Source organism: Gopherus flavomarginatus, chromosome 12 (assembly GCF_025201925.1).
Source record: "Gopherus flavomarginatus isolate rGopFla2 chromosome 12, rGopFla2.mat.asm, whole genome shotgun sequence".
In the NCBI taxonomy this organism is placed as follows: Eukaryota; Metazoa; Chordata; order Testudines; family Testudinidae; genus Gopherus; species Gopherus flavomarginatus.
The window spans coordinates 34,264,516-34,287,898 of NC_066628.1; the positions used below are offsets into that span (position 1 = coordinate 34,264,516).

Genomic DNA, 23,383 nt, shown 5'->3' on the forward strand with positions numbered 1-23,383 from the left:
GAAGAGTGTGCTGGATGGAAAACTTTACAGGCCCCCGCCAGCCATGCAGCCACGGCAGAGCGACTGTGCAACCATACGGAGCTGGCAGGATCAGACGTAAAACAAACATAGTGCTGGATGTGGCCGATTTACAGCCCCATCACTCTAGTTTCCACCTTTACATCAGTCAGGAATATTTTTCCTCAAAGAAGATGATGAGGCCTGGCCTGCTGCTGGCTTGTTAAACCCATGCACCCCTTTCCATGGCCCTATTGTGCCTTTCCCCTGCTTGCCCCTCATTCCTCTGGCTTCTACTCCCTCCCACCTCCCTCCCTGACTGGTGGTAGAACAGCCAGCCTGATGGAACAAGGCCCTTCTCCACAAACTCTCTCCCGCTGAGCCCTGCTGAGCCTCATCCTGTTCCCTAAATGCAGCTCCTGCTGCCTTTCCTTGCTCATGGTGGCCTCAGTTAACCCTTTCCTGTACCTAATAATAGCCATGATGATTGGACAGCGTGCAGCATCTTCAAACGCGATACCTGCACTAACCGCTCACCAGGCAGGCTGGCTGGAAAAGAGGCGTTCCACGTCATGAAGAGTGTCAAAAGGGTTTGAATTTTGGTTTCAGTCTGCACTGGAATAGCGGGGGTGGGGGGTTCCTACTGATGAGACCTGAGGTGGATTGGCAGCACTGGGAATGGGCGAAGATTGGCAATGCCAGGAGCACTGCAGGTCAGGAGTGAGGGGCATTAGCCAGGGCCAGCGCTTCTATTTAGGCGGCCTAGGCAATCGCCTAGGACACCAGGATTATTGGTGGGCGGCATTTTGCCGGAGGGGGCGGCAGGCGGCTCCTGTGGAGCTGCCACAGTCGTGCCTGTGGATGGACGGCTGCTCCCGCGGCTCCGGTGGACCTCCCACAGGCACAACTGCGGCAGCTCCACCAGAGCCGCGGGACCAGGGCGCGGGGCGGCGAAATTGCCATGCACCTAGGGCACTAAAACCCCTAGTGCCAGTCCTGGCATTAGCAGGGCTGCCTAGCAGTAACGGATGCTCCAGGCTAGGATTGAGTTGCTTTGGCAGAGCTGATGGGGACCCAGGACTGGGACATCCGAGGCGCTGCCCTTCAGGCCTGAGGTGTTTTGGCATAGCTGCATGTGTGGGACGTTCACCCAGACAGCGCTGGCCTGCACTGTGTCTGGAGCAAACCAGGACTCTCAATCCCCCTCTTTCAAGAGCAATAAATTCCCTCACTTATCTTCCCGAACAGAAAAGAGCTATAAATGACTTACCTATTTGCAGCTTGAGAGCTCTGTATTGGATTAAACATTAACCTGCCTTTCCAAGCAAAACTACTGACTCTCTGGATAATTCGGAGGCCCAGGCAGTTCAAGAAAAGGATTTTTTGTCAGACACATTCACTAAAAAAAAAAATCCCTCCAGCCATTTTCTAGTTCTTCCTTTTTTATTTGGCCCTGCAGCAGAGAGCTGTCCCCACAGTTTACTGTTTGTATTTGTGCAGTGAAGCCAATGTCACTGCTCTGCACACACACACACACACACACATACATAGTCACACACAGATACACATAATCATATGCACACATGACTGCGTGCACACATACACAATCATACGACTGTGCATGCACGATTGCACACATACACAATTGCACACACCTAATCGCATGCCCCTCACACACACAATTGTATACACACATGCAAATATGTGAAAGGAGCTGTAAATTGTCCCCGAACCTTCTGCAAAACAGTATTATAGTATTCAAATTAACCATATCTATGAATATAACCAGATGGGCAGAGGCAAGGAGGGTAGCCCAGAAGGTAGGATATTTGATTAGCATTCAACCAAGCAAGCTGTGGATTGTCTTCCTGGCTCCATCATTGGCCCACTGTATGATGTTGGGCAAGTCACTGCACCTCTCCGTGCCTCAGTTTCTCACCTGTAAAATGGAGCTAATGACTTGTAAACCGCTTTGAGATCTGTTCTAGAGAAGAGCTAGGTATAGCTGTGTAATGATGGGATGGGCTACTGGTCTCTTCGTGGCCTCATGCAATGCCAGGCAGGCTTGCAAAGCAACAGACTTCCTTGCAGGATATTACAGTGTGAGTAAAAGCAAGTAGGTGAGTCACCTGTCCTTAGGATTGCTGAATACTAGCCCTGGGCTCTCAGTAATGAGACACACGCTTACACAGTCCCAGGAAGCGAGGGGAGGGGGAGGGCTTTTTAAAGCAGTGGCCACAGAGCCAACAACATGGCAAGGGGACCTTTCGCAAACCACAATGTCAATATTTTACTGTTTTGTGCAAATCCAGTGCTGTGAAAGCTGCTGGCTCAGCAGCTTCCTTCACAACACATGCAAGTGCCTCTGGGGGTTAGAGGGCAGCTGAGGCTCCATGGCCCATTCAATCTATAACTGCTCTCCTGAGACAGGAATTGGAGCCAGCTGTGATGGTGGGCTGTGTGGCGTGGACACTTTCCCAGGGGGAACTGGACTGAGACCCAACAAACTCATTTCACCCAGGGCACCAAACAGCCATAAGCTGGTAATAACTAATGATTGGAGCTGGATTCACACTGATGACTAGAGGTGAAAAACTGTAGCTAGGAGCCAGTCAGTCTTCACACAGCATCATTTTTATCTCAGGCCTTGTCTACATGAGAAAATTGTGCCAGTTTAACTTAAATTAGTGTTTAAATCACTTCAATTAAATCTGTGCAAACCACTGTGTGGACATGCTTAGTTCAGTTTAAATCCGGCTTATATTCTTTTAGTTTAAACCAGATCCTGATAGGCTTAAGCCAAATGGAAATATGTTACTCTGAACTGAAATAAGAATGTCCCTACAGAGGCTTGCACCATTTTAACTAAATCAGTTTCAAAATTGCACCTCTTGTTAAACCAGAGCAACTTTCTCATGTAGACAAGGTTTTGAAGGGAGTTTCTGCTACCTTTCCTCCTGCTGAGTGAGTCTCGGTATCAATGGGAATCTTTCCATTGACCTAACTTAGGTCCTTCTTCCATAAAGAGTCCAATTCCACAGGGCAGATTCCAGTTCTTCGGCCTTTCTCTTCTTAATGTTCTCCACTTTCTGTGCTAACAATGCCTACAGCATATTTGCCTGGCTACTGATTACCCAGCATGCACTTCACACAGCCAGTAATCAGAAGCATGTGTCTCGTCTCTGGGCTGCTGAGACACCCAGACCATGTATCAGCCTCGAACCTTTCCTCTCCCCAGCTGCTATGAAGGGCAATGGGTGGACCTGTGTGTGAGGAGGAAGAATCTCCCTCCGCTTTGTGAAGCTGGTTGTCTGGTATGTGGCTGGCTGTTGGGCTGCTTCTCTTTGGTGTGATGAATGGTTCAGTTACACACACACATACACATGCATGCACGCACGCATGCACACACACAACCCCATGGCGGGAAGCTAAGCAAATGCTTCACTTGCCTGGCAGCCTCGCCTCTCTGTGCGGGTTTGGAGAGCAAAGAGGAGATGTTTACACTAATCAGGCTGACAGACCAGAAATGCACTTTGAACTAGAAACTGCTTCTCCCTAGAACTGGGGTGATCCTGACCCACGTAGAGAGGGAGGGGCTGAGTCAACAGTGGTGGGGTGCTCGGGGCTCGAAGGAAGAAACTTAGGTAGATTTTGTTCCTATCTGTGCAGGTTCAATCTGTGGGAAGTTCCAGGCCCAGGAGCTGGCAGAAATATTCTGCAGAGTGCATTTGTGTTCAGAGGGGAAAAGGTTAAACCACCAGGGAGGCTGAGCTCTCCTCCTTCCCCTGCCAATGTCAGCGCAGTTGGAACGGCCCAGAACTGAACATCAGATTAGGAAAGGTGTGTTCTAATTGCTGGGAGTGTGCTAGGCTGCCCCTCCGCTGGAGCTCTGGGTGTGTGGAGCCAGCGTACAGGAGGAGTGTATTTCCCCTGGCTGATCCCTGCCTACGGGAACAACAGAACTAAGCCAGTCACACATCACCCTGGGGATTAGTCACAGGAGCAACTTGGAAAGCCATCCCGGCACGGAATTTTGTTCCTATGTAACGTCCGCGACGGTGGCAGCATGAAGAAATCAGTACACTCAGGTGAGCAAAGCGGGCCTGGGTTTGGTGGCTGCTGGGTGTTCTCGAATCAGTAAGCTGGGCTGTGCGTGTGTGTACAAAACCAACACTTAAAAAGAACAGCATGGCATGTACAAGCCCTTCTTGCTCTAGTTCTCTCTGTGGGAGGAGAGCCGCTGTTTTGTTGCCTATAAATGAACGTCTTTGATCAATGAAAAGGGCTTAAGAAACTCAGAGCAAACCCAGGGAGGCAGGTTGTGCCAGCCCTCTGGAAATGTCCGTGAATGCAGTTCCTGTGACCTACACGTCATTGTGACCTCACACGCCACAAGGAACAGCAGAGTTGGTCAGCTTGGAACAAAAGAGGGACACGAAAAAGCAAAGCGGTGCCTAAGTTACCGGCTGCATTTCCTGCTGTAAGGGACACTAATAGCATGTGTGCTGTGAACTGAATGAACCAGAGCCATGGGAGGGAGGTGTGGGTCTGAGTTAGTGCCCTCCATCCCACCTTGCTGTTTTTTCAAGAACCCTCCACTCCCCAGCTCTACTCCAAGTCAATGCAGGCTCTTTCGCACTCGCTCCTGCGGGGACAGCCATGGTAGGTCACTGGCAGCGGTGGGGCTGCAGCTGGTTCCAGTCCAGCCAAGGTCATCTTCTGCCTCCTGGATGCTGAGTCACCAGCCGAGGAGCAGTTCAGCATTACGGCTCCTACCCCCTCATCTTCAGCCTTCCCATTAGAGCAGAGCCCTACGAGCCCTGTGAAAGCCTGGCATTGGCAGCTTCTGAAAGAGCTCACTGCTCACAAAGAGCTGCTGTGGGTACGATGCGAGGGGAGTGGCTAAAGTTAGCATGGATTCCTGACACCCTGTACGGTCAAACTAACAAATCACTGGAATAAGTGATCAGTGGGGGTGATAGTGAGGGCAAATCCCCTGTGAAAGACCAATCACTTACCCAACTGACACACTGCAGTTAGGATCCCTGCTAGCACTCAGGCACATTTTCTCCTCTACATCTGAGTTGCACTCCTGGTCCAGCCAGCAGCCTGTGACTTTAAATTCCTTAAGCCAAATTCTGCTCATTTATACCCTTACTAACCCCGTGACTTCAGTGGGGCAGGCTGGATGTGACTGCCAGCAGAATGTGAGCTGTTTTCTACATGCTGGTCTCTTCCAAGCAGCCTGAGTCACATTTCTTGTTGAACCATTGCGTGGGTTAGCTTATTCGCTGGTATTTCATTGCTTTTTGGAGTGGCCAAAATACTGACTTATTGAAGCCACATAACAGCCAACTCGAATCTCTTCTGGGGGCTTGGATGATCTCATAAACCGCAGGAGCAAGCTGGACTTGGTGCTTTGTCTTCAGAGCTCCCCGGTGGAAATGCCTCGGATTACTCCAATGCTTATGTCGATTCATAATGTTTCTACTGTTGTGTGTTTAGTCTCGAGCTTCCTCCCCTAAAATATCTCTTTTATTGGTGTCAATCAATAAACTGTTCTGGTGGTTTTATTATGACTTTACATGTTGGGACTCATAGCTGGTGAAAGAATTATTATTAATATAGCACCATGCCTTACAAAGCATGGAATTTAAATGGGCCATTGCCCTGAGCAGTTTTACAAGCTAGCTAGGACAGCTACAGTACAGCAAGAGATGGCACAAGGACAGTAGCAGTGACCACTGTTCCTGACTGTGAGAAAGCAGGGTAAAAGAAGTGTGTTTCATGGGGAATTTGATGGGGAAATGTGTGGAGCGTAGAAAGTAGAGGGTTATTTCAAGGGTAGGATTAGGGCAAAAAGAAGTTGCAGAGGCCAGGATGGGAGAAGGGATTCCTAATACCTCCCTGCTCCTAAAAATAATGGGCCAGGTCCTAAGCTGGTGTTAGCTGGTGCATCTCCATTGAAGCCATGCTGAATTATCTCTATGGAAGATCTGGCCCAATAGGTCTTATGTGAGGTGGGGCAGCTAACAATGGCAAAACATGGCACACAGGTACTACAGTGATGGGCCTGTTAGAAAGGCATAGCTAGAAAAACATCTGATGGGTTGCAACCCTTTTCTGATGCCTCCTGACACCTTCCAAATACTAGAAAACATGTATGTTCTACTTTGCACAACGTGGCTGAATACGAGCATTACATATTTTAATCCCATACCTTAAGGAGCCTTGTCAGTGTCCAGTGAGCTGAAATTGTGGCTCCTTGCTCTTGAAGCTGACTGTCCTGGGCTGTCATGTTTGCTTTGTACTGATGTGTGGTGGGGTAAAACTGAGTGACTGCAAATCTCCTGGCATTAGTGAGATGTGTATCTCATGAGACTGCCCCAGTGAGCACAATTCCAAATACCTACAATACAGTTTGGCTTTGACATTTGTTTAGTACCTTTCATCCAAAAGGGATTCAAACTGTGTGTTAGAAACACTTTGCTCATCACAAAGATGCAGCCACTTCTGGGCTGGAACGTGGCAGTTGTTTAAGAAAGGAAGAGACGTTTATATTGTTCAATTGAAACAACAACAAGAAGGTTAGGGAGGCAGAATGTAATTGCATGGGTTAGAATTTGGCCAGGACACTAGGGTTGAAACCCCCACTTATGTTCTCGCAATGCTCTGGAGACAACTTTTTATTACAGAAGGTGGAGAAAGTGACTAGGGGAGAGGTTGTTCTATATTTGATTCTGACAAACAGAGAGGAACTGGTTGAGAATTTGAAGGTGAAAGGCAGCCTGGGCGAAAGTGGCCATGATATGATAGAATTCATGATTCTAAGGAATGGTGGAAGGGAAAACAACAGAAAATAGGCAAAGGATTTCAAGAAGGCAGACTTCAGTAAACTCAGAGAATTGGTAGGTAAGATCCCATGGGAAGCAAGTCTAAGGGAAAAAAGAGTACAGGAGAGTTGACAGTTTTTTAAAGAGATAGTATTAAGGATACAAGAACAGACTATCCCAATGCAAAGGCAAGAGACCATGCTGGCTAAATAAGGATAACTTCAATAACCTGATGCTCCAAAAAGAATCACATGAAAAGTGGAAACTAGGTCAGTTATGAAGGATGAATATAAAAAACCAACACCACCACAAGCATGTAGGGACAAAATTAGAAAGGCCAAGGCACAAGATGAGATTAGGGACACAAAGAATACCAAAAAAAAAAATTACAAATACATTAGAAACAAGAGGAAGACCAAGGATGGAGAATACCCTTTACTCAATGTGGGGGGAAAGACAATGCAGAAAACACAGCAATGGCTCAAGTGTTAAACGTCTTTTTTTGTCTCCATGTTCATCAAAAAGGTTAGCAGTCATCAGACAACTAACAGAGTGACCGTCAGTCTATATGGGGTAGGATGTGAGGCTAAAATAGGGAAAGAACAAGTTAAGAATTATTTAGACAAGTTAGATGTCTTCAAGTCAGCAGGGCCTTATGAAATACATCCTAATATACTTACAGAACTGGCTGACGCGATCTTGGAGCCATTATCTTTGAGAACTCGTGGAGGACAGGAGAGATCCCAGAGGACTGGAAAAGGATCGGTATAATACCTATCTATAAAATAGGGATTAAGAACAACCCAGGGAATTATAGGACAGTCATCTTAACTTCAGTACCTATAAAGATAATGGAGCAAATAATCAAACAGTGGGTTTATAAGCACCTAGAAGATAAGGTGCTAAGTAACAGTCAACATGGAATTGTTAAGAACAAATCATGTAAAACCAACCTAATATCCTTCTTTGTCAGAGTAACAAGCCTTGTGGATGGAGGAAGCAGTAGATGTGTTATAGCTCGACTTTAGTAAGGCTTTTGATACTTTCTCACATGATTTTCTCATAAGCAAACTAGGGAAATATAGTCTAGATTAACCTGCTGTAAGGTGGGTGCACAACTGGCAGTAAAACCATACTCAAGAATAGTTATCAATGGGTTCATAGTAAAGTGGAAGGGTATATTAAGTCAGGTCCCACAGGGATCTGTTGTGGGTCCGGTGCTATTCAGTATCTTCATAAATGAGTCAGATAATGGCATAGAGGGTACACTTATAAAATTTGCAGAAGATGCGAGTCTCAGAGGGATTGCAAGCATTTTAGAGGACAGGATTAGAATTCAAAATTATCTGGAGAAACTGGAGAAATGATCTGAAATAAATAGGATGAAATTCAATAAGGACAAATACAAATTACACCTTGTCACGGAGTCACCGGGCGATGCTCTGGAACTGCTCCCCACCAAGCCAGTCAGGACTTTGGGGAGCCTCCTCTCCCTTGGAGCAGACTTGTTCAGGGCAAGAAGCTCACACGGCTTCACCTCCTGGGTCTCTCCTTGGAGCATTCAGCATCCTCTGCCCCTCCGTGCGCTTCCCACAGCGAGTCCACCCCAGCGGGGGTCCTGGGGAAGCCACCGGGTTCTGCACCCGCACTTTGCAGTCAGACGTGACTCTCAGCCAGCCAGTAAAACAGTGGTTTATTCGATGACAGGAACAGGGTCTAAAACAGAGCTTGTAGATACAGCGAACCGGACCCCTCGGCTGGGTCCATTCTGGGGGGCAGTGAGCCAGACCCCCAGGTCTGCCCTCCACCCTTGACCCCAGCCAGCTCCAGACTAACAACCCCTCCCAGCCCCTCCTCTCTGCTCAGCCCCTTTCCTGGGCCAGGAGGTCACCTGATCCCTTTGTCTCCAACACCTTCAGCTGGCACCTTTGCAGAGGAGGGGCCCAGGCCATCAGTTGCTAGGAGACAGAGTGCCAGGCATTTAGGTGCACTGGCCCTTTGCTCTGCCAAATACTTAAGAACTGCCATGGGGACACTGAGGCACCAACACAGTACTCAGAGAAAACATTAAGAACTTTCCCAGTTCGTCACACACCTCTACCTTGATATAACACGACCCGATATAACAGGAATTCAGATATAAAGCAGTGCTCCGGGGGGGCGGGGCTGCGAACTCCGTTGGATCAAAGCAAGTTCGATATAACGCGGTTTCACTTATAACGTGGTAAGATTTTTTGGCTCCTGAGGACAGCGTTCTATCGAGGTAGAGGTGTACTACACTTTGGAAAGAACAATCAGTTGCACACATAGAAAATGGGAAATGACTGCCTAGGAGGAAGTACTGCAGAAAAGGATCTGGCGGTTATAACGGATCACAAACGAAATATGAGTCAACAGTGTAACACTGTTGCAAAAAAAGCAAACATCATTCTGGGATGTATTGGCAGGAGTGTTGTATGCAAGATACAAGAAGTAATTCTTCAACTGTACTCACCACAGATAAGGCCTCAACTGGAGCATTATGTCCAGTTCTGGGCATCACATTTCAGGAAGGATGTGGACAAATTGGAGAAAATCCAGAGGAGAGCAACATAAATGATTAAAGGTCTAGAAAACACAACCTACAAAGAAAGATTGGGAAAAAAATGGATTTGTTTAGTCTGGAGAAGAGAAGACTGAGGAGGAACATGATAACAGTCTTCAAATACGTAAAAGGCTGTTATAAAGAGGAGAGTGATAAATTGTTCTCCTTATCCACTGAGGACAGGACAAGAAGTAATGGGCTTAAACTTCAGCAAGGGAGATTTAGGTTAGACATTAGGAAAAACTTCCTGACTGTGGGGGTAATTATGCACTGGAACAAATTACCTAGGGAGGGTAAAGAATCTCTGTGACTGGAGGTTGTTAAGAAGAGGTTTAGACAAACACCTGTCAGGGATGGTTTAGGATAGTGCTTAGTCCTGCCTCAGTGCAGGAGACTGGATCAGAGGAGCTCGTGAGGTCCCTTCCAGTCCTACATTTCTATGAGTCTATGAAAAGGCACAGTGGACACGATCCTGACCGTGTATAACTCAGCCAAAAGGCTAGCGCTTTGGAGGGCAGGATTAGAATTCAAAATGGGTACAGCTCCCCATGATGTCCTTTGGGGGGCTTGGCTCTTTGCTGATGCAGAAGGAAGAGTGTCACATGCTGAATCATTACCATCCCCTACTAGCCTTAGGTTTCTTTGATGATCTCCCATCCAGACCCAGGACTGGCCAGACCAAAGCCTGCTTAAACTTATAAATTGGATAACATTACAAATCTTGGTAGGTGTATGGTTTTCTTTTGGGCTGGTCACAGGGAATCCTGCTGGCTTTACAAAGAAAGGTTACCGCTGTGGAAGTACAGAAAGAACTGACGGATTTGTAGAGGATCTTAATGCAGGACAGTCTCTGTTAGCAAGAGTTAGGCTAACTGTAACCCTAATAACGCGAGATTTGTAGAAGTGAGGATTGTGTGAGGCGAGTGGAAAAGAACTGTGTGAGAAGTTGTTTTTCGACCTTGTGTAGATAATACGAAATGTAGACTGGAGTCTCTTAAGTGAGAAAAACAAGATATCAGGATAACCTATGTATAAACAAAATGCAGCTGTTGCTTATTATTGTCTGTAACAAAAGTATAAATGCTGCTGTAATTGTTTACCTGTTGAGAGACCTGTCTAGGAAGGGGAGACCCTATGTCCTAGCGCACTCTCTCCCTGCTGTAGCTGCTAAACAGAATAAAGTATCTGACTCTGCTGCACCCAAACAAAAAGCGAGAACTGAGTTTTTCTCCGACACCACAGCTCACTGACTGTGCAGACTATCAGAACTTGTTTGACAGTGAGTGTCGGGAGAACTAATGAGAGGCAGAAGGGAACATGCCGAAACGGCTCGGCTGAAAAGATGACACTTTTCTGCCAGCACTGCAACCCCCAGTACTGTGCTGTGGGATTTGAACTACAACGCCTTATCGGCTAGAGGCAAGAGTATGGCTGTGAGAGATTGGCTAATGAACACCCCAAAGCTACGGCACTAAGAAGCAACAAGCACGTTTCACATGATTTGTGAGGATAGAGAGGGGCCGCAGGGCTTAAATTCAGTCTCCCGAGGTACCAGACTTTGCCCCACTCCCTCAGTGTGCTCTGAATCCTTATTATGGACCTGATCCAAAACTCACATAAGTCAATGGGAAGACTCCCACTGATTTCACTGGGCTTTGGCTAAGGCCCTGTATTTGCTGGGCACGCTGTAATGCTATTGCTGCATCTTCCTGCTGTGGGGATATTCCCAGCTCATGCAGGATTTATATTCTCTGAGGCAGTGCAGGGAAATCATATACATCTGCTGTGGCTTTTGAACACTTGCCATGTAGGTGTGGTTGGGCTGGAGATCCTGCTTTAGATACTTTACCTCTTACCCATAAACAGACATTCAGACCTTTGTGCTTTAGCTGCAGGCATACACAGCTCAGCCCTGCAATGTTCTGGGCCTGAATATACTGAGGTGGCTGGAGGGGAGAGAGGCTATAAAGGCTCTAAAGATTCAGGAGGAATCTTACAAGGCAAGTTTAAGAACAAGAAGCACCCACTATGATGCCAGCTGTAACTCCTCACGCTTGTTTTTTCAGATCCATGGGGAGAGGAGAGTTGTCCTGAGATGTTTCAGTTGTGCTGGGATCCTCTCTAGGGGATACTGTTTCTTTAAGGAAACAATACTCCCTTTTCCATTACTCAGATCCATGTGCTTTGCCAACAATGCAATAGACAAGCAAGGCTCATGCTGAGAGGTGAGGCTGAGGCTTGACTCAGGATGACCTTCAGGTGACCTCCAAGCTTGGCAAGAATTGCTTAAGGAATGTGTATGATGCTGAGAATATTTGAAAAACAAGTGCCCTATTTACCTCCTGAATTACCCCATGGGACTGGATGTGACCCACTGGTTGAGCAGGATTGGGGGGAAACTTGCACAAAATCTGCGATTTGCAAGTCTTCAAAAACTTTCCCTCAGAGGCCAATTACACTCCTCATCCTGAACTGAACAGGAACCTCGGAACAGTTCCATATAGGACACTGTTGCTGCTATCAGGGAGAGGCCCAGGCCTTGGTTGGGCTCCACACAACAGGGGTCTGCCCACATGGATGTGATCAGATCCTTGGGCTGTATACTGTAGCTCTCAATCTTTCTGAAGAACAACTGTGGGTGACCAAGGCGTTTCCTGCTTGTACTGCCACTGTATAAACCACGAACTTGTTAACAGGGTGCATGCAGAAGAAATACCCGTATAGTTCATTCATGATCAACGTACTTAGAATAAATGTAGAGGTTATTGAGATAGAGCTGTGTTCTGAGCACTGGATGGGGAATCAGGAGCTCCAGTATGCTAATCTTGACTTGCATAGAATCATAGACCTGGAAGGGTCTTCTAGTCCAGTCCTCTGCACTCAAGGCAGGACTACGTATTGTCTAGACCATCCCTGACAGGTGTTTGTCCACCTGCTCTTAAAAATCTCCAATAATGGAGATTCCACAATCTCCCTAGACAATTTGTTCCAGTGCTTAACCACTCTGAGAGTTAGGAAGTTTTTCCTAATGTCCAACCTAAACTTCCCTTGCTGCAGTTTAAGCCCATTGCTTCTTTTCCTATCCTCAGAGGTTAAGAAGAACAATTTTTCTCCCTCCTCCTTGTAACAACCTTTTATGTACTTGAAAACTGTTATCATATCCCCTCTCAGTCTTCTATTCTCCAGAAAAAACAAACCCAATTTTTTCAATCTTCCCTCATAGGTCATGTTTTCTAGACCTTTAATCATTTTTGTTGCTCTTCTCTGGACTTTCTCCAATTTGTCCTCATCTTTCTGGAAATGTGGCACCCAGAACTAGACACGATACTCCAGTTGAGGCCTAATCAGCACGGAGTAGAGCGGAAGAATTACTTCTCGTGTCTTGCTTACAATACCCTTGCTAATACATCCCAGAATTATGTTTACTTTTTTTTGCAACAGCATTACACTGTTGACTCATATTTAGCTTGTGATCCACTATGACCCCCAGATCCCTTTCCACAGTACTCCTTCCTAGACCGTCATTTCCCATTTTGCATGTGTGCAACTGATTGCTCTTTCCTAAATGGAGTACTTTGCATTTGTCCTTATTGAATTTCATCCTATTTACTTCAGACCATTTCTCCAGTTTGTCCAGATCATTTTGAATTCTAATCCTGTCCTCCAAAGCACTTGCAATCCTTCCCAGCTTGGTATCATCCACAAACTTTATAAGTGTCTTCTCTATGCCATTATCTACATAATTGATGAAGCTATTGAACAGAACCAGACCCAGAACAAATCCCTGCAGGACCCCACTCGCTATGCCCTTCCAGCGTGACTGTGAACCACTGATAACTACTCTCTGGGAATGATTTTCCAACCAGTCATGCACCCATCTTATAGGTCCATCTAGGTTGTATTTCCCTAGTTTGTTTATGAGAAGGTCATGCGAGACAGTATCAAAAGCCTTACTAAAGTCAAGATATACCACATCTACCGCTTTCTCCTCTATCCACAAGGCTTGTTACCATGTCAAAGAAAGCTATCAGGTTGGCTTGACATTATTTGTTCTTGACAAATCCATGTTGACTGTTATTTATCACCTTATTATCTTCTAAATGTTTGTAAATTGATTGCTTACTTATTTGCTCCATTATCTTTCTGGGTACAGAAGTTAAGCTGACTGATCTGTAATTCCCTGGGTTGTCCTTATTTCCCTTTTTATAGATAGTCACTATATTTGCCCTTTTCCAGTCTTCTGGAATGTCTCCCGTCTTCCATGACTTTTCAAAGATATTGCTAATGGCTCAGATATCTCCTCAGTCAGCTCCTTCAGTATTCTAGGATGCATTTCATCAGGCCCTGGTGATTTAAAGACATCTAACTTGTCTACGTAATTTTTTACTTGTTCTTTCCCTATTTTAAACTCTGATCCTACCTCATTTTCATTGGCATTCACTATGTTAGACGTCCAGTCACCACCAACCTTGTTGGTGAAAACCGAAACAAAGAAGTCATTAAGCACCTCTGCCATTTCCCCATTTTCTGTTATTGTCTTTCCCCTCTCATTGAGTAATGGGCCTACTCTGTCTTTGGTCTTCCTCTTGTTTCTATTGTATTTGTAGAATCTTTTCTCGTTTCCTTTTATGTCCCTAGCTAGTTTGATCTTGTTTTTTGCCTTGGCTTTTCTAATTTTGTCCCTACATACTTGAGTTATTTGTTTATATTCATCCTTTGTAATCTGACCAAGTTTCCACTTTTTGTAGGACGCTTTTTTGAGTTTTAGATCATTGAAGATCTCCTGGGTAAGCTAGGGTGGTTTCTTACCAAACTTCCTATCTTTCCTACTCAGTGGGATAGTTTGCTCTTGTGCGCTTAATAATATCTCTTTGAAAAACTGCCAACTGTCTTCAATTGTTTTTCTCCTTAAATTTGCTTGCCATGGGATTTTACCTACCAGCTCCCTGAGTTTGCTAAACTCTACCATCTTGAAATCCATTGTCTTTATTGTGCTGTTCTCTCTCCTACCATTCCTTCGAATCATGAACTCTACCATTTCATGATCACTTTCACGCAAGTTGCCTTCCACTTTCAAAGTCTCAACCAGTTCCTCCCTATTTGTCAAAATCAAATCTAGAAAAGCCTCCCCCTAGTAGCTTCCTCCACCTCCTGAAATAAAAAATTGTCTCCAATACATTCCAAGAACTTTTTCCTTGCCTTGAGCAAATCCTCATGCCTCAGTTTCCTTCTGAGTAGATGATAATACCAAAAGCAAATAGAAGTTGTGCAGATTAGTTAGACTGGAAGTGATTGGGGCAGGGACTGTGTTTTCCTGTACTGTGCCCAACACAATGGGGCCCCAATCCTGACTTGGGCCTGTGGTCGCTACCCTAATACAGCTAAGGTCTGATAATTCTGAGATGCTGAGCTGTGATTCAGGTCAATGAGACTGCAAGAGATTGATGCTTCTGTGAATCAGGCTCCTACTAGATCCAGTGTTTCTGTCTGTACTGTGTGGTAAGTATTAGACTCAGTCAGAGAATAAAGATTGGACACTAAGATCATTTGCTTTGCTTCATGTAGGCTGAGGCCTCGCTAAGCAGAGCAGCATTGATAATGGACAGCTGAACCGTATTTCTCCAGGTGCCTGTGATAGCAAGCTTTCACTCCAAGGGTCGTATTTTCCAGACACACCTAGGGCCAGATTTCACGTGCTCAGCACCCGCAGTCAGGGCCAGCTCAACTAATATTTCTGCACCTAATTAAGGGTCACATCTTCAAAATAGCCAGCTCCACGAAGGGATGGTGCTAACTATTTAACAATGAGACTGAAAGTGAGAGAGATTGTTTCCAATTGAGATTACATGGGGATTTTAGGGAAGCAGAATGGAATTTGGCCAGGCCCCTGAGATTAATGTTCCTCCCCACAGGACAAGTATCATGGGGCTCTTGAGGGCTCAATTCTTCTCTCCTTTACACATTGACCCAGCAGACATTTTGCCTGTATAAAGCCTGGAAGAAGGGATCTTTAATAACCATGCACGGTCAGACCTCAGTCTTTAGCTGCAATAAGAGAGTGTATGAAAACAGAATTCAGTGCAAACTACATAGCTGCCAGGGCAGATTAACAAACTGGTGGCATTGTTTCCACCCATCATTTCTGCCAGGAACAGCTGTGCCTGCTGCTGTGACGTGCATTCAAACACATTAAAAGCTACCCCATTATTCCTCAGGAACGGTGCCCTTAACCAGTTTCACCACTGGATGCTCAATCAACATGACCCAGATAATTGCATACCCTGGATAGTCTGTGCTAAGGCATTCTCCTCAGCAGAATCCCTTTTCTGAGCTATTTAATCTAATCTGTCTGCATTGTCTCTCTGTCTATCTAGTATCTTCACTATATTTATCATCGTGGTATCTGAGTAACTAAGGAAAACAGATACAATTGGAGTTATTCTTTGCCTCAGTTGGATCCTGATCCTGCAAAAGGATCTGCCACCAGGACACCTACCCCTGTGGAGCCCTTTTGCAATAACATGGCTTTTCATGAGCACTGGTTTATTATTGTAGGGTTGCTTGTGAGTTGCTGGGGTCTCCCACCCTGGCTTTTCACTGCAGGGCTGTGCTGAGCCATGTTCATACCAAGTTGTCATTTCCATTTTTTGTATTGCTGTTGCACTCCTGGACCAGGCCTCCATTGTGCTAGGCCCTGTACAAACACAAGGGGGGAAAAGACTGCCCTTGCCCCCAAAGAGTTTACACTCTAAATGCTGATCTTTGTGCACTAGTTTGTTATTGTAAGGTTGCAAACTGGTGCTGCAGACACTGGAGTCATTTGTGATGGTTGTTCTGGGCATGGGATTTTACGTTATGCTTCCTATTGCAGAGGTAGGCCAATTCTGAGCACCCACAAACAATGACATGGAGTCTGCAAACAGATCAGGGTTGGGGGAGGGGAAGCTGACACTCCTGGGAGTCTAAGGCCCCTGCTGGGCATCAAGGGTGAAATCCTGACCCCGCTGAACTGAATGGCAAAGCTCTCATGAACCTCAATGGGGCCAGGATTTCATCCCAAGTCCTCCCAGCCTGGGGAAACAATGGTGGCATAATTGTCTCCCTGGCAATGGGCCCAACGCCTGCCCTAACTAGCTAAACTGCCAGTGGAGGAGTAACTCGGCACGGGCTTCATAGCGTGATTTTTTTCCTTTCGTTGTTTGTATTCCAGAGAAGTTTCTCTACTGGGTTGTTTTAATTAAAACTCACATAAATGACACCACTGATCGTTCCCACCAGAGCTAGGCTTTCCGGGCCGAGCCCTAGAGCCAGTCAGCGATAAGGCCTAGCATAGCTTATAAACAAACAGAGCACAGTTCCCCCTGCTCTCCCCTCTTCCTGGGGGGACGTGGGGAGAAAAGCAGCTGCTGAGCTAGCTGAGCGCTCTTTGAAGTCAGTGAAGTGACTCTCAGCGATTGTAGGGGGTTCTGGATGAGGCCTTTGGGGAGCACTAAGCCCCACAGCAACTGAGCTCCTGAGCAGGTGAAACCTAGCCCTGGAACCTGCTGGGAATTGTTCCCAGGCTGTGCGCTGGGCTTTGTTAATTTCCATCTGCAGAAACGGACACTTTCCAATCACCCGAGGGCAGGCGTTCACCATGCACGGCACACAGAAGGCACTGAGCCGCCCTTGCCGGAGACCCCAGATGTATTAGTGTGTAAAAATGTTGTGATTTTAAGCCAGTCTCCTGATCGTTTTGGAGCCTGACTCCTGGTTTTGAATGCTGGGGGTTGGCAATGCCGTGCACACTGCTTTGCCGGTGGTGCCAATTGCTTCATGCAGCTCCTAACCTGTGAGTCTTTCTCCTGATAATAAAATCCACTGTGTTTACATTGCCCAAAGACCTGAACTCCATCTGCTAAGATACCATGGATCCTGCCTTTAGGGTGACCAGACAACAAATGTGAAAAATCAGGAGAGGGGTTGGGGGGGGTGGTAATAGAGCCTACATAAGAAAAAGACCCAAAAATCAGGATTGTCCCTATAAAATCGGACATCTGGTCACCCCGCCTGCCTTAAAGCTGCCCAGATATTATTATACAAGCCCCAAATTCCGCCAGTGCTACCCTACTACACTTACTGGGGATGCATGGAGGTAACTAGGGACAGAATTTGCCCGTAGACTCCCACCCATTACTGTGACCCACGTACACTGGGCCTTTCTCATAGCCTCTCAGTGTCACAAACATGCATTTCCTTCCCTTGTTTGGTCCCATCTCCTGATAGTACCTCATTCCCTTTACAAGGCTGAAGGGTCAACTCACATGCATCCAACCACCTCCCTGGATATTGACTTGTTGCTTGTTCATTAGCAGAGTCCCCGAGGCTTGGCTCCTCCCAATAGGGGGAGGAGCAGAGGGTAGCCTCCTCAAAGTCAGGGGAAAAAGTCTCCTGGACTGTTACATGGATGATCCTTGAAATTCCCCAGTGCTGGGAGAAGTCAGAGCTTTCCTCCTGTCCATTAGGATATTATTTATTATCTACATGATTGTTGTCATGCCCAATCAGGGATCAGGGCCCGCTTGTGTTAGTTGCCATACAAATTCATAGTAAAAGACAGTCCCGTCTCAAAAAATCTTACAATCGAAACCCTTTCTGTTCCAGCCATTTGATGAAATGACTAATGATGAAGGAGGGTATTGAAACACTTTAAACTTGCTTGGAAATGAGTCAGTTTTACTGAAATTATGGGAGAGGGAAAAGCCAGGGAGATGTCAGGAGTTTGTCTTCCCTTAATCTAGGAGCAGCTGATATTTATGCACTGACAAGGCGCTTTGTATTTTATCTGTAGGGCATTGGAAACAAATTCTGTGGCTTGGTTTGGTGAGTCACGTGGGCTAAGAGAGGCCATAACTCACATCTGTGAGAAAGCTTGTAATATCAAAGGTCAGTTGCCCTCCATACCCACCCAAAACCCAGAAACAAAAGAGAAAACAAATAGGATCCAGTTCCCACAAGCAAAACACTCGCCCATTGTTTCAGGCAGCTGATTAGCCTGTGCCACACAGTCACATTTTCCAGCCAGTAAACAAAAGCCACACTGCTCTGTCATGTTTACACATGCTACCTGGCAACGGCTTTCACCACTAGATCTGACAAACTGAAAAGCACACCTCTGAACGTCCTGCATGACTCACTTCCCCTCCCGCTGCTCCATCGGCTCTGACCATTGGCACCGGCATTGCTTTCAGCAATGGTGTTGTAATTTGTCTTACAGTTGCACCAAGCAACTCCAACTGAGATCAGGGCCCCTTATGCTAGACGCTGCACAAACACATAGCAAAAGGCAGTCACAGCCCCAAAGTGCTTTAAAGTAAATAGAAAAGACAGACAAAGGGTAGAATGGGAAACTGAGGCACAGAGTAGGGAACTGACTTGCCCAAGGGTGCACAGCAGGACAGTGGCAGAGCCAGGAATAGATTCACATCCCCTGAGTTCCAGCACAGTGCCTTCGCCATGAGCCTATGCTGCCGCCCCAGCTAGCTTTTGAATATGCAATTCAAATTTTAAACACTGTTAAAATTCAAATTAAAAAACGCTGGGCAAAGCAGAACAGATGTGCTTCCCAGCATCCCATTTCCAGCCTGTGCATCTTACCTCTTAGCATTCAAGCCAGCAACCTTCCCAGCCTATCACAAAACACTAAGCAGTGTCTGACCAGATGGCCCACCCTTATCCTTGCACATTTTCAGGGGGACCCACATTCTTCTCAGCCATGGGTGTATCATGACATCCTGCTGTTACATGGCATTGTGTATTACTAGGGCACTAGTATGGTATGCTCCAAAAAAGTGTGCTGCTGTGTTGTTTGCCTTAGCCCCAGATGATGGGGAATCCACGCCACACTGGCAGAGAAGGGGTTAATAGTGCCATAGGGAGGCTGCGTGGGGAGCAACCTATAGGACAGGGACTGCAAGGAACAGCCAATCAGAGCCCATAGCAGGTCCATATAAAAGTGAGCTGCCGGGCAGAGTAGTTCAGTTTCTGCTGGGAGTCCAGGGAGTGAGGACTGTGACCCTGGAGGGCTGAGAGAGCTGTAAGCACCTTGGACTGAGCTGGGCTGACTCCTGGGACTGAGCAGTTAAGTGCCCAGAGGTGAGGGTGAAGAAGGTGCTGGGGCCATGGGGAAGTGGCTCAGGAGAACAGAGCAGCATTGACAGAGGTTACAGAGGAGCAGCAGGAGGTTGCTATTTACAGGGTCGCTGGGTTGGTGCCCGGAGTAATGAGTGGAACTGGGTCCCCTCCACTTGCCACTGGGGAAGTGGTTGGACTGATGGACAGAGATACCTACCCCCAGCAAGGGGAAACATAGATGCTCATCTAGCCAGAGGGCTCAGTAGAGAAGAGGAGGCTGTGCTCCTGGGAGCTGAGAAAGGAGCCATAGGCAGGAGCAGAGACAGTGCCAGTGGTCATACTGTGGACATGGGTGTTAGCCTTGAGCTAATCCCCAGAATGACCAGGAAGGGATGCCAGTCTGGCAATGAGGGCTTCACCCGTGATACCCCATTAGTCATCCTTCCAAGGCCCCAAAGACTCTAGTATGAATGGAAAGCTTCAGTGGAACCAGTTGGCTGTCATAGTGGTGCCAGTACGTATTCTTGTGATGTTGGCAGAATATGCTGCTATCACATCAGTGTGCATGTGGCTATGATGTTGGCATGGCTTCCAGGGCATCAGCATGATGGGTGGACGTAGCATTGGTAAGATAGTCCGCTATAGCACTGGTATACTTTGTTGGCATGGTGTGAGATAGTATTGGCAGCTCATGCCGTTATGGCCGCAGCATAGTACGTCAGCTGCTATGCTACTTGCCAGGCATGCTATTATAGCATCGCTTTCCCTTCCAGCTAGTGGAAAAGTTCTGCTGTAGCTAACATGACATCCTGATACCTCTCAGGAACCAGCTCAAAGAGCAGGGAACTCCAGCCCAGCAGTAAGTTACTGCTTATACATAACACCAGGTAATTTAAAGAGATGTGAAATAAAGAAAAGCTGCAGCCAAAAATTGCTGTTTATGAGGCTGACTGAGTGTGTAATCCCTCTCCTGGAGCATAGTCCTTGTTCCCGCCTTCACCCTGCCTGCCCTGGGTGAACCAGACAAAAGGCATCACGTCAAACAAGGAAATATGGCTGTGGGGAATAATTCCCCAACGAGCTAATAGTAGACAGGTAAATGTGAGGCAGGGAAATTAAAGCAAATAAACCTTCACTTCTTTTCTTCGCTCGCATGTCCTGTCTTGCCTGAACTCCAGCTTAGCTGTGAGTTTCCATGCACTGCAGCTCACACACACACAGGCCCAGTTCTGTTCCTCTTGAAGTCAATGGCAAAAGTCCCATTAACCTCCGCTGGAACAGGACTGGATGCCGTGAACCTCAGCGGGGTCTTTGCTTGCCATCAGGTGCTCATTGGAAGCAGAACTATTGGCTACAACACAGTAACTGTGTAATCATTGTCTGCCCCCTTACAAACCACAACGGATGAAATTAGTCTTGCAGCCCAAAAGGCTTCCCCATCTGGGGCAGAGTCTGTGGAGACGGAGAAAACTTGGCCTCTTTGGCGAAGGGAAAGAGTGACCTCTAAAGCTTTCTCCCAGCAGATACTGAAGGAAAGTGCCTTCTTTCTTTTGGGGAGCTCTTTGGTGGCTTACATGAGATGGTGGTCTCAGTCCAGTGCAGCCACCTCTCTCAGACCACTGTCCAGGCCACAGACTGACTGGGACAAGGAAACTGAATTCCATTCTCATCCCTAAAGGCAACTCCTCCATATAAAGGTTGAAGCTTATTGATACTGGAAAAACTTGTGCTGCCACTGTCTGTGCCTGGTCTCTTCTCTGGATAGGCGGACTTCGGTCTCCATGGCTGCTGGTCTGACACTTTCACCGACACTACTTTAAGAAAACAGTAGGGGTTTTTCCTTCCTCCCTAGCTCCAGCATCCTCGGGAAGAAATCCAGAACTCCTGTGCACATATAGTCACCATGTATGTGCAGTTTTCATATTGTAATCAGAGCCCCAAAGCAGCAGTCCAGTCAGAGAAAGGCAGCACAGTCACTGGTGAGTCAACACTTTCCCACACTTGCCGGGGATGACTTTATAATGACAAAGAAGCCCTGGGACACCCTTTGAGTGTAAGGATTCATTGCAGCCTGGGAATCTGTCCCCTGCTGTGTAACTCATCACCCTGGCTGGAGTTGGTGACAGGACATCACGGAGTTCAGGAAGGCCTTTCCTAGTGCTCATGGTGGAATCAATGCCTAATCCAGCTCTGTGGAAACAGCAGTCAAGTAATCACAGCTTGGGTTCTGATGTCTCAGTTATAAAGCACCCTTTGTCCCACACCAAATGGCTTTATGATCTATGGGTCACACTGCACCAGTGAAATGCAGCCACTTCTGAGGTGGAGGCCAGCACATGAATAGGGAAGAGGAAACTTTTGGCTAATAGGTGCAGATTACAACCCTACCGTTTATGTAAAGCAGAGGTGGGCAAACTACGGCCTGCAGGCCACATCCGGCCTGCAGGACCATCCTGCCCAGCCCTTGAGCTCCTGACCAGGGAGACTAGCCCCTGGCCCCTCCCCTGCTGTTCCCCTCCCCCGCAGCCACTTGGGCAGCGCTCTGGGCAGTGGAGTTGCACACTCCTGCAGAGTGACAGCTTGTCTAGCTCTGGCCCGGCGGCACGGCTGCTAGACATGCTGCTCTGAGCAGCATGGTAAAGGGGCCAGGGAGTTGGATAAGGGGTGGAGGGTCCCTGGGGCGGAGCAGTCAGGGAGCAGGGGGCGGTTGGATGGGGATGGGGCGGTTGGATGGGGATGGGGAACAGTGGGAGTTGGATAAGCATTGGAGTCCTGGGGGGCCTGTCAGGGGGCGGGGGTGTGGATAGGGGTTAGGGACAGTCAGAGGACTGTTGTTGGATTGTTGCAGGGTTGTTGGATAGGGCATGGGGTCCCAGGGGGCATGGGTCCTGGGAGGGGGTAGTTAGGGGACAAGGAGCAGGGGGGGTAGGATGTGTCAAGGGTTCTGAGGGGGGCAGTCAGGGGGCAGGAAGTGGGAGGGGGCAGATAGAAGGTGGAGGCCAGGCTGTTTGGGGAGGCACAGCCTTCCCTACCTGGCCCTCCATACAGTTTTCCAACCCCAATGTGGCCCTCGGGTCAAAAAGTTTGCCCACACCTGATGTAAGGTGTCAGGCCATGCTGAGCAGTCAGGACCTTAGTTGTAAGTTCTTATTCAAAAGACACCCTGTGTGGTACTAAACTTAGCCCCATCTGAAGGGCTGACTCAGAGCTGCCATGACTGGGACTTGTGATTCTAGCCCAGGCAGCTATTTCCAAGCTGATGTTTAGAGCATCCCCTTCCAGTTTTTCTACAGGCACAACATTAAAGTGAAAGAGCCTGTAGGCTTCCAGCCAGGTCTGGTGACATCTGGATTCTACGAAACTCAGCTGGAGTGGCCAATGCAAGGGAAGGGTGGGGGGAAGGAGGAGTTTGGTTCCATGCTGTGGGATTATTTATTTACAGAAAACATTGTATGGACTCAGAGCACTGTTTAGCAAGGGGCTTGGAGAGAGGAGACAGTGATATGCCTGATGGAAATGAAGAGGGGCAAGGTTATGCTCAAGAAAGACCATCATCCTAAAGGGGAAGGGGGAATACTGCTGCTTTGGGGGGCGAAGGGGGTGGCAGGGGCTTTGGCTCAGATTCCCAAAGGGAGAGGATACTCCAATCAGGTGAGTACCTGATTTTCCAAAGAGCCCAGCTCCCGCTTAGGCCCCCGAATGAAGTGCTTAGCAACCAGCAGCTCCCACTCAGATCCAATGGACCTGAGCCCAAACCAACCGGCACAGAGACACAACTGAACCTCTGCAGCTGGTGGTTCACTCTGCTCACAGGGAGACATCTCTCCTAGCAACCTATTGCATGGCAGTTGGGAAA

At 47.4% G+C, this 23,383-nt stretch overlaps 1 protein-coding gene across 2 annotated transcripts in view; it reads left to right on the plus strand.

Annotated features, from left to right (window-relative positions):
• Nucleotides 1–3,905: 3,905 nt before the first annotated feature.
• SEPTIN9 (septin 9) overlaps nucleotides 3,906–23,383 on the plus strand; it is a 271,829-nt gene continuing 252,351 nt past the window's right edge. The window contains exon 1 of one of the 2 annotated variants that reach the window (XM_050919338.1): nucleotides 3,906–4,085. In XM_050919338.1, coding sequence (XP_050775295.1) covers nucleotides 4,064–4,085 — 22 coding nt within the window. In that variant the 5' untranslated portion in view covers nucleotides 3,906–4,063. Of the gene's footprint in view, nucleotides 4,086–21,690; nucleotides 21,737–23,383 lie in introns of those variants that run through there. The other variant, XM_050919337.1, reaches the window with a different exon arrangement.